Source organism: Macrobrachium nipponense, chromosome 21 (assembly GCF_015104395.2).
Source record: "Macrobrachium nipponense isolate FS-2020 chromosome 21, ASM1510439v2, whole genome shotgun sequence".
NCBI classification, from domain to species: Eukaryota; Metazoa; Arthropoda; class Malacostraca; order Decapoda; family Palaemonidae; genus Macrobrachium; species Macrobrachium nipponense.
In genome coordinates, this window is record NC_087212.1 from 35,942,315 (window position 1) to 35,954,687 (window position 12,373).

General features: G+C 39.0%; 1 protein-coding gene across 1 annotated transcript in view; it reads left to right on the top strand.

The window, feature by feature from the left end:
* Positions 1–1,588: 1,588 nt before the first annotated feature.
* The window catches only part of LOC135197926 (uncharacterized), a 65,051-nt gene continuing 54,266 nt past the window's right edge, over positions 1,589–12,373 (top strand). Inside the window, exon 1 of the mRNA XM_064225184.1 lies at positions 1,589–4,211. Coding sequence (XP_064081254.1) covers positions 1,904–4,211 — 2,308 coding nt within the window. The 5' untranslated portion in view covers positions 1,589–1,903. The remainder of the gene's footprint in view (positions 4,212–12,373) is intronic.

The following is a 12,373-nucleotide window of genomic DNA, read 5'->3' on the forward strand; positions in this document are numbered from 1 at the left end:
ATGCATACAAACATACATATACATTATATATATATATATATATATATATATATATATATATATACAAAATTTTGAAATACTACAGTATTTGAAGATTATGTGTCCTGGTTCACTGTCGTGAAACAAAGAACGACAACTGTTTCCAGAAACGGAAAACTTTTTAAGCCTTAACTGCGTCCAGCATCTTTCGTCCTTCACAACAATTACCAAGTTTCCGCCATAAATCTCGATGGCTGGAATGAGATGATGCTGGAATTCCTCGAATGGGAAAACACATCTGGAAGGACGGGGAATTCCCAACTATGACATCATTCTATTTCTAGTCTCTCTCTCTCTCTCTCTCTCTCTCTCTCTCTCTCTCTCTCTCTCTCACTTTGTTTTTCTCTCACTCTCTCTCTCTCTCCCTCTATCGATTCCGGGCTCGATTCCAGCTTCTCTTGCCAAGGCAAAACCTGGAAACCAGCTGCAAGATAGCATCTGCACATGCTCTAACCACCTTCAGTCATTTGCACCCCGGATCCTGTCACCCTTTTCTTTATGCCTGCAATTCGTTGTATGGAAACGTGAAAGGGGAAAAAGGCTTTCGATTTGGGGAAATTCGATGCCGAATGGGAAACGGAATATCTGGTTTCATCTGGTAGCTGGACAACCGCTCACGCGCAGTCACTCTTTCTCCACGTGAGTTCAGGCCAGAGTGCCATATATACATACTGGATCTTGCGTCTGACAATCCAGTGCCGTTTCCACCTCCCGATCGCGCACAACTACAATAGTGCCAACCGCGCAGGGTTGATTCGTAGGGTTTGCGATACCCATCGTCATAAGCGACCCTGCTCTCGAAAACTGTCATCCATGGCTTGAGGTGAACGCCACTTCGGACGGTGTGTTTTAGATTAGCGTTCTTTTTAGCCTAGACAGTTCCAAGTGGTGTGGGAGGAGCAAAACAGTCTCTCAAATTTTCATTCTGTGATCGCTGAACTATGGTGGTGTGTCCGTGCGGGGTGATGGTGCCTACCGCAGGTGTGGGTAGGGCAAGAAGGGGGACCAGAGGCCCCACAGGGTGTTTCGACTCTCCAGCCACAGTTACTACGCAGCCAAAGGAGGCCCAAGATACCCCAGCATCTGTCGAGAAACTGGCCGCCGCCGCCGCCGCAACGACGGAGCCTTCCAGCATACCAAGACCCCTTTCCAGGGGCAGCAAGAACAAAGGCTCGAACAGGTCCTCCGATGACATTAAGGCCATCGACACTTCGAGGACCACTTTGGCCCTGGCCACCACGGAGTCCGGCAGGTATGTGGGCACGAGACCTCTGCGGTCAAATCGCTCTCCGACTCCTACCCTCCATAGGCTGCCCCAGAAGGCAGCCCCCAGAGACAACTCTGCGGGAAGCGGAGGCGGAGGAAGACCCACCAAGCATCTGCCAGCTGTGAGAACCTCCCCGACTTCCCCCCTGGACAACCATCAGGAGACGGGAGCATCCAGGGGGCCTGGAAGGCTCAAAGGCCCCACAGCTCTTCCAAGACAAAATGGTCTCAATGCTGTCAATCAACGGATGAACGATATTAACTCTAACCAAAGAAGGTAAATATAATATGTTAGAGAGACAGATAGAGAGAGAGAGTGTGTGTGTATATAGTAAATATATTATAAACAAAATATATACATATATATCTTCACTAATGAACCTAACTAAAAGACGGAGAGTCAACTAAATGCTGATCATTAGAGCCAATAAGCGTGTGCGTGTGTGTGTTTGTGTGTTTACTTACTTCTTCGGTTGAGATCATCATCATCATCATCATCAACAACAACATCAACAACACCAGTTTTTGCTGAACCTTAGAGCCATATAGATGCCTTGAAAAGAATGTATAGACTAAAACTATAAACCCCAAAAGCTTTATGTTTGAATCATTTATGTTGACAACAAAAGGAGAATTAAAAGTCCGCCTTCCACCCACCCTTAGGCTACAGAAGCAGACAAATGCAACGCAACTGCGCATCCCAGCGGCAAACCCTGCCACCAAAACCTACCACGACTTTGACGAACGCAGTGCCACTCATGCACAAACACGAATCTACGAAAACATCCTCTGCCCATGGACAGGGGCACAGGACGGAGCCACTGCCCTCGAGCGCCTGAGAGCAAATAACATACAAGCAAAAACGGGCGAATATGACAATGTCGACGGACACTACGGAACAACCACTCGAGCGTATACACCGGATGATGAGGGATCCCAAGAAGTTTACGAAAACGTCCCTTACGTAAGGAAAGGAGAAGATGAGGGGAAGGAAGTCATTTACGAAAACATGACACACTTGCGCAGTGACGTTCCCTCGGGACGTCCCCCTGACGACTCAACCGTTGACGTCACGGGGGGAAAACTGGCGATGAAGTCATCGAGTGACTCAATGACCTCGGACGAGTCTCTGGTGTGGCTTTCTGACTCGTGGAAATACAACACGATCAAAAAAGCCCCCGAGTCCAACATTTTTCAGTTTTGTGATATAGATCAAGTGGAGGAGACGGATGACGGAAAGGGTGATGCTTCCAAAAATAAGAAAAAAAGAGAGGCAAAGACATCGACGAGGAATAAGACAGCCGACGGAAAGGGAGACAGCGCCAGGAAGAGAGAAATGACGCTGGAAAAGGGGAAGAAGATGCTCCGTAGCAAACTGCCTCTGTTCCGGTGGAAGAGCGACAAACAAAATAGCGGTGACGATCATAAACACGATCAGAATAAAACAGAGTCCGACCCCGTCGTAAAACCTGCTCAAACTTCCGACGGAGTCTTAAAACCTGACAAGAAGAGGACCAGCAAAGCTCAGGACCTACCTGAGAGCCCTGCGAGTATACATAGATCCCAGATACAAAAGCCCTCGACGGGTAATGCATCCTTGGGCTTAAATGACTTCCTCCAAAGGGCAGAAAAAGATGATGCTAACCTTTGTAAGGCCGACGGGGGAGGGAAAGAAGGAGGAGGAGTAAGAGGAGAAAGGGGCGGGGCTTCCACTAGTCCCGCTGAAAGCCCAAGTCATTTTGTAAGGCCAAGGACGTACAAATCGACCCAGAATGAGCTGGAGGGGACTTCCAGAAGTCCCTCCTTAAGATCGGCCAAGTCCGGACTTGCCGGAAAAGTGAACAAATTTAAGCAAACAGGAAAAGAAGAGGGGAGGAAGGGCAGAGGCAACATGTCGCTGGGTGTTCAGTCCTGTGGCTCAACTTTAATCTCCCCAGGCCAACAGCGCCCTTCTCCGTCCCCGCAGATGGCACACAGAGCGAGAGCAAAGGGAGGGGAGGCGGCTACCCCCACCCCCTCCCCATCTTCCATCTCGAATACCTCCTCCTCCTCCTCCTCCTCCTCTTCCACCTCCTCCTTTCTTCCTCTCATTCCGTCACCTAATACATCGGGAGGGAAAATTTCCCAAAAGACTCGTAGGGGAAATTTACCTTTAGAAAGCCTCTCCTTTCCCCTTTCCTCCTCCTCCTCCTCTTCCTCCATCTCTTCCTCTTTGACCAACGTCTCCTCTTCTTCCTCTATAGAATGCGAAAGAGACGCAATCCAAGAAGAGCCTCTAGGCAGCCTCGACAGAAAGAATAAATCCCGTCATCACCCGCTGAAGGGACACGAAGAGAAGAAAAACAGACAGACTGCCTGGCCACAGTCCCCTCAAATCAAACGCCCTTGCCCTCGACTGTCAGACCCGAGGAGGCAAGTGTGCATGAAGGCCCAGCCGACGTCCCTCCGCCATCCCCTGACGTCGCAAAATGACCTTGAAGAAACACACTCGGGGACAGACTCGAACCCCGTCTCTCGAGACCCACTAAAACACCAGCGGCAGCAGCAGCCCATAAACTCGTACCCCGACAAAAAGTCATCTGCCGCTACCGTCGCGTCTCGCGAACAGACTCCGAAACCCGAAGGAAGGAAAAGGAACGAGGGAGAAAAGAGAGGCGCAGACACCGAACGAGATGGAAACGGAGAGATGAAATCCAAAGAAAAGTCCGGTTCCTCCATGTCCCCTTACAATACCATTTCGAAGACAGATCGCAGAAAACGGAAGACGGAAAACGATAACGATGCCGATAATGACGCTACTGATGATGATGAAGGCGATAAGAGAAATGCCGACAGAGAAACGGGACGGAGACAGGCACCAGCATCCTTAGCATCCCGAAACGGGGGGAATTTCGCACCTCCGCCAGGTAGGTTTGACACTGTCTTGATGCAGAGCCTTCATTCTCATTCTCACTATGCCGCTAACCAGTGTCATATACTTTCGGCGCTCTCTCACTAGATTTCGCTGCTGAGATGCATTGCTTGCATGAATGTCTCTGCACTTCGCACAATGCTAATGATGTTGCATTTTGCAAGGAGAAGCCTTTTGGTGTGGAAGCGGAAAAGTCAATGTAAAAACGCAATAGTAAAATATGTGCATGTGAAAAAAGGGAAACTCGTGAGATCATTCAATCTCTCATTACTGAATCATTTACCGTGATGACATATCATTATTGGAAATTATGTCAGAGCACTCAGTAATAATCACAACAGACATCACATTTAGCACAGTTGCCAGGCATTACAACACATAATGATCACACATGAATTTGTATGGAAATGATTTCAGCCACGTTCACTCTCACGATTGGATTCAGCTCTATTTGCATCCTCAGTTCTGTTCCCTTATTCCATAACTCTGATATCTATGGCTAAATTTCACTATCTTTATCTGTGCTACTATTTTCACTGTAGAGCTTCTTGTTCTATGTTCTATCCATAGTTGCTACTTACCATCTGCATTTTATCTTGCCTTCTACGTTTTTCAGGCTCATTCCTTCCCATTTTTCGTTCACAGGTTTTTTTAAATACATCTGTCATATTGACAGGAACATCAAAAATGAATTTTTAAAAATCTTCTCAAAATAGAAACATGATCAGCGCATACTTCATTATATATTCTTTTTCCCATACAAATATATAATATATAAACAAGAGGTGTTAATAATGCACTTTGCAGAGTTATATAAAACAGATGTAATTAGATAAGTTTAATCTTATAAAGCGGAAATGCCTTTTAATTGCAAATATATATATATATATATATATATATATATATATATATATATATAGTATATGTATATATATATATAGTATGTATTATGTTGTATGTATGTTGTATGTATGTATGTATGATTATTTGTTATTATGTATACACACACACATATATATATATATATATATATATATATATATATATATATATATATATATATGTGTGTGTGTGTGTGTGTGTTATGCATATATATGTGTGATACTAGTATACTCAAAACCAAAAACACTTAAAATACCCTGCGAAAGAAAACTTAATAGATACATGTAGTAAAAGGATATTGGGATTATATTGATAAAAAAAAAGGATGAGTACTAACAACCACTTGATCCCGAAACACATTATGCACATGGCCACATTAAAAGCTTATTGGCATCGCACATCGAAATAAAACGAAACTGAATAACGCAACTTGATTTACGACCAACTACCACGCAGTTATTGCACGCACGGACCGTCCGTAATTTTCCAGCGACCTGCTAATTGCAGCGGCGGAAGTGGGCGGTGGTCAAAGCGAGAATCTAAATTACATGCAAATAACTGCTCCATTTTTTTTTTTTTTTTTTTTTTTTTGTAGAGGACGGTGAGAGCCCAGTGGGATTGGAGGGAGGGGGTGTTCTGAATGCTTCCCTTGGGGGTAGACACAGGGTATAGGGTATGGGTCGGGGCGGGAGCTAGTTGCTTTTAAATGCATCGTCATTTATCAGACCTGCTGGAAAAGTTGTGGTAATTTCCAGTGGTGGGGAATTCTACCACTACTTGGGTGTCTGTGGTGGTGACGATGTGATGGGTGTGAGATGGTTATTCTATTTTCGTCTTAGGTGTGTCCTATTTTTACATTTTTTTATTTCAAGAAATAGGCAATTGAAGAGGTCTTTTTTTCGCCAATGCAAATGTAATCTCTCTCTCTCTCTCTCTCTCTCTCTCTCTCTCTCTCTCTCTATATATATATATATATATATATATATATATATATATATATATATATATATATATATATAGAGAGAGAGAGAGAGAGAGAGAGAGAGAGAGAGAGAGAGAGAGAGAGAGATGGTTACATTTGCACTGGCTAAAGTGATCTTCATATATATATATATATATATATATATATATATATATATATATATATATATATATAAAACATACAAGCTGAATGAACAGGCTTTCCGCTTATTCATAAAACATCGTGTCCTGACAACCAAATCAAACAAGCGCATGCGCCACCAGTTAAAAAATAAATAAAAACAACAACAACAACAAAACAAGCAGACGCTGAAGTTTTCCTCTCTGCCGTGACCTATCTCCCTCCACAAGGCCCAGATAAGAAAGGAGCGGGAAAGAAGAGGCTAAGAGAGGCTGCCAGCGAAATGGAATTTTTCTGGCGAGTTTTGTCCTATCAGCGATAAACGACATTTCTGATTTGCATCTCTCCCGCGACCCTTACTTTCCTTCCCTCTTTTGTTCTCTCTTCCTTCTTTCTTGGGATTCTTATCATTCTTTGACAATTCTCCACTAAAATGTTTTAGTTGATTTAGTTGGCATTTATCTTAACTTATCGTTTTATAAAGATATCTATCCGAAAATCCTTCTTTACCAAGCGTACGAATTGTAAATATTACTTGTCCCTCTCATGAAAATATGACAAAAATTTACATATATCCGCTATTTTCAAAAATAGATATTTCACACTAGATTGAATATAGACATGAAGTGTTATATAATGTATATTTTTTACAAGTCTGTTCACCTTATATTTCTACTGATTTTATACAATTGAGAGCATATTTTTCATCTAGTTTCTGCGAGAAAAATAGAGCCAGGAACATATTTTGTTTTAATAATATATTTTTCATTTGGATGCGATTCGAAATTTAATTAAATAAGTTTGTCCAATATTTTCATTAATCCTTAGATTCGTAAAGAGGCAATATCGCAAAAACTCATTTTTCCAGCTTGTATCGATAAATTTCATATTAAAGAGACAAGAAAAATACAATTACACAAGTCTACGGTAAATAGACGCCGCGTTTAACTTAGTCCACCCTCATCGAAGATGCGGATTACCATGATGAAATTACGTACACAAAAAATGATAAAGCTTTCGAAAAAAATAAAATAGAAATTAAAAAACGGTTATTCCTGTTACTGAAATGAAATAGGACACAAAACAACCACACGCGGAAGGCAGCGGAAATAAACGTTACGTAGCAAGTTCTACATATCAATTCGAAAACACGCCCCGGTGCCCTCAACAAACGATATACAATGGTATGCAATTACCTATCGAGCGTATATTGCATGTCGTTGTGGTGCCATATTGCATATGCATAAGCTGATCCGAAGCATTATGACACTGCTGCGGCGGGAAAGTCAGCGATGTTTGCGTTGTGCAATCATAGATGGGGCTAGCGTTCTCTCTCTCTCTCTCTCTCTCTCTCTCTCTCTCTCTGACGTCATACTCTTTAAATAAATGGTACGAAAAAGCCTTTCTCTCGTTTGGTGATATGTGATACGTTTATCTCTCTCTCTCTCTCTCTCTCTCTCTCTCTCTCTCTCTCTCTCTCTCTCTCTCTCTCTCTCCTTCCTTTAATGAAGTTTTCAAAACTTCGAAAAAAAAACAGTCTCTTTCAGCGGGTTATGATGGCAATTCATATTGCTCTTACGTACATTATCTCTTCTTCTCTGGCACCCTAACTGATATTATACAGTTCGAAAAACACAAAAAGATTAATTTACTAATTGTAAATATATATATATTGTTGGTATAAACTATCTTTTATCAAGATTTAGAATCAGTCTATACTTCATTTTCTCTTTAATAAACAAAATTGTACCTGCGAACAATGCAATTAACCTCAATAGAAAAGGAATGAGAGAAAATGTACCCAAATAGCGGGAATATATATATATATATATGCATTGAGCAACAATTCTCTTTTAATATCCAATTCGCTCTATCTCGGAATTAATATATTTTCAAATATGTTAACCGAAGGGGATTTTTTAGTTGATAATAATTTCGTCCTCTCGTGGATTCGAACCAGCGCACTGAGGAGAGATCGGGACTTCGGTGACGCCTTTACCGACTCAGCCAACAAGTGAGGACTTTTGTAGCTTAATGCCTGTATATGAATCACGGTGATGTGATCAAAATTCATACGCACACACACACACACACACACACACAAATATATATATATATATATATATATATATATATATATATATATATATATAATATATATATTATATATATATATATATATAATATATATATATATATATATATATATATAAATGTAGTATGTATGTATGTATATATGTTTGTGTGTGCGTGTGTAGATCATGAACTCCTGGACATCACTATATTCTTACTGATACTATACAATGGATTATGAAAAAAGCAAAACTCGCTTTCCCATTACCTAATCCCTGATTTCTATACATATGAATTACATGTTTTGCCTTTTTTATTCCATTTTATTTCAACGTTTTCACACTGTCATAATTTCAGATTATAATCTTTGTACTTTCGGAAGGTTCCTTTGCAAACGATTGTACACCTTCCAGATGTTCTTGAAAACTTTCGTCTTCATATTCTTATAATGATAAATATTTCCATAAAGCCGACTCGTGCCTATCACAATTGTGTCTGTTACACAAACTACGTTAGAGTTGTAAGTAATCTGAAAAATGAATATGAATCACCGAATCAAAATAATATGTCATAACGACAATTAAGATGATATTTGCACGTACAAAAGAATACTATGGTCTAATCTATAATTGTCTAATCCTAAAATCATAGTACATAGAATGATATAGATATTACTATAGTATTACATATATCTATATATATATGTAACATATATGGTTATATATATTATCTTATATATAATATATACTGCATATATATGTAGATAGGATCTGTATATGTATTGTTATATAGTATAAGATAATAATATCAATATATACATACTTATTACCATATATTATATATAATTGTATGTTGTACGTATGTATGTATGTTATGTATGTACATATTGTATGTACGTATGTAGTATGTATGCATATATATAATAATAATGGGGTAATAGGTCATTTATGGCTATTATGAGAAATGAAAACCATTAAGGTTGAGGAAAGAACGAATGAATACCAACCAATTAAAGCGTGAGCGTGACTTAAATGCTGAATAGATTTAAATATTAATGACCATAAAAAAATGTTTAGGGGATATTCGTCTGTGTGGAAATAGGAGAGAGAGAGAGAGAGAGAGAGAGAGAGAGAGAGAGAGAGAGAGAGAGAGAGAGAGAGAGAGAGAGAATTGTGTGAAGCTATAATAAAAGCATATCGCATAATATAAAATAATTTGAGTATATCTCGATATCTAGCAGCAAGAATGATTCATATACATGAATAATAAATATCATCAATTACGAGCAGAATCCTACAGAGAAATAATAAATATGAATAACAATATTTATACATATAATATGAAAGATGAGACACTCAACTCGAAACAAAAACACAATAATAGTACTACTCACTTCCGGTGTATCAAGTCAAAGAAGTAGTATTGACTCATCAGTCGATACAGCTACGACAGAGAGAAGAGAGAGAGAGAGAGAAGAAAAAAGAGAAAAAGAAAAGAAGAAAACAAATGTTATTTTCGAGAGTGAGAGAGAGAAAAAAAAGTAGGTTTAGTGGAAGTGAATGCACGAGGAGGAGACTGAAGGAGATTATAAGGAGATATTAACGAAGCTCCTGAGAGAGGGGATTGGGCGGCAGTGTCAGGGTGTGAAAGAGAGAGGAGGAGGAGGAGGAGGAGGAAGGAGAAAGAGGAGGGAGGAGAAAGAGGAGGAGGAGGGTTATGAAGAAATGCTGAAGTAAAAGGACGAAGGAGAGGGAGGATGATAAAATAATACTAGAAGCGCAGAAAGGAAAAAAATGTCTTTATATAACTTTGCAGAGGAGGTAATGGGGCGAAAGAAAGATGACAGGAAGATAAAAAGGAAAAATTATAATAATGGTGATGATGATGAGGTGGAGGAGTAGGAAATGCAAGGGGATGAGGAGGAGGAGAAGGAGAAGGAGGAGGAGGAGGAGGAGGAGGAGGAGGAGGAGGAGAAGGAGGAGGAGGAGGAGGAGAGTTGTACTTGAAAAAAGAAACAAAACAGAGACGAGAACGAACCAAGAAAATGAAAAAATAAAAACACGAAAAAATAAAATATGGATTGAGCACAGAAACAGGAAGAGGAAGTTTAGACATCAAGGAGAGGAGGCAAGAGGCGAATGAGAGTATAAGTGGAGGATGAATGAGAAGAGAGAAGAGAAGAAAAAAGAAGAAAGAAGAGAGAGAGAGAGAAAAAAAAGAGAGGTGCAGCATCAGTGGAGAAAACTGAAGCAGACACATACACCTAGATAGTATAAAGGATATAGATTTTAATACGAAAGCAAGAGAGAGAGAGAGAGAGAGAGAGAGAGAGAGAGAGAGAGAGAGAGAGAGAGAAAACACTACTGAGGTTATCTCAATCTAATGAGGAGCTTGAGAGCATCCGTGTAACGCTGACGTGGAGTCTCTTTAGAATATACAAGGACTCTTGCCGAAATCAGGTGAAATTCGCGTCAGCCCGACTTGAATTATTCTTATGAAGAAGAAGAAGAAGAAGAAGAAGAAGAAGAAGAAGAAGAAGAAGAAGAAGAAGAAGAAGAAGGAAGGAAGAGAGAGAGAGAGAGAGAGAGAGAGAGAGAGAGAGAGAGAGAGAGAGAGAGATTTACGAAATATTCTTGAAAAGAAAGTGGTGAAAGTGATGCAACATAAAGTTTGCAAAAAAAATTAAAATATCAAACTTAAATGAAAGAAAAACAATTAAACAAATAAGCTACGTAAACTTATTATTATTATTATTATTATTATTATTATTATTATTATTATTATTATTATTATTATTATTATTATTATTATTATTATTATTATTAATACCTATTCATATGAAACAATTCTCCAGAGGACACAGCTTTGAAATTCAAGCTTCCAAAGAACAAACTGAGTAAACATTAAATATTATTCGTAAAACACAAACTACCTAAGGGGAAATAATGAAAGGCAAAGAGTATCAAGTGTTCCCCGCTTTGCCAAACAACACGGTAATTTAATAGAAAACTCTAAGGTAATTAAAAAACAAATTATCGTTGGATTAATTGCTCCCCACTGCACAGTCATTATGAACCTAAAATTTATAACGACAAAATGAAGTAAAATAAACATATGTTCATTATTAAAAGACAAATAATACCCTAGTGCTAATATTATAACCTATTCTTTAAATTGGAATGAGTCGTAGTTACAAACATACATACATAAATACATATATATACCCTTACATGCAAACATACATACATATCTAAGCGGGAAAGTCTGCAACATCGGATCTGACAAGATAATCTAAACAGAAAAATTGTCTGCTACACAAAAACATAATCATAAACGGCGTAAGAAAGAAGAAGAAGAAGAAGAAGAAGAAGAAGAAGAAGAAGAAGAAGAAGAAGAAGAAGAAAGAAAAACTGCGCAAAAGGAAATTGAGAAAAGAGGAGATTCTTAACCAAATCACACCGGGTGATTAATTAAAAGTCAACAGACGAACCCGAAAAATAGCGAATAGAACCAACCGATGCAATTAGCTGCGCCATGCTTTAATCTTGTTTCGACCATGTTTTAACCATCGCTCACTTTCGGGCAAATGTTTGCCGAAACAGTTCAACCCCGCAGTACATAATAGATTACACAAACACACGAGCTTCATGATCAGCGATCGACTTAAAAAAACACACACACTATCTATATATATATATGATATTATATATCTATATATATATATATATATATATATATATATATATATATATATATAAATAAAGGTAAGGGAGTTGTTGGTCGGGAGATATCTGATAGAAAAATAAAAAAAGGATTTGAGGGAATGTAAATGGAGAGATTTCGCAGGTTTCCTTTCTAACGATGATCTTGGTCAGTATGTAATAAATAAATGAAAGATTATATATTATATATGTATATATATATATATATATATATATATATATATATATATATATATATAGAGAGAGAGAGAGAGAGAGAGAGAGAGAGAGAGAGAGAGAGAGAGAGAGAGAGAGAGAGAGAGAGAGAGAGAGAGAGAGAGAGAGGGTAATTTGAATACTACCAAAACCAGACAAAATCTCACGAAAATTAATGAACAA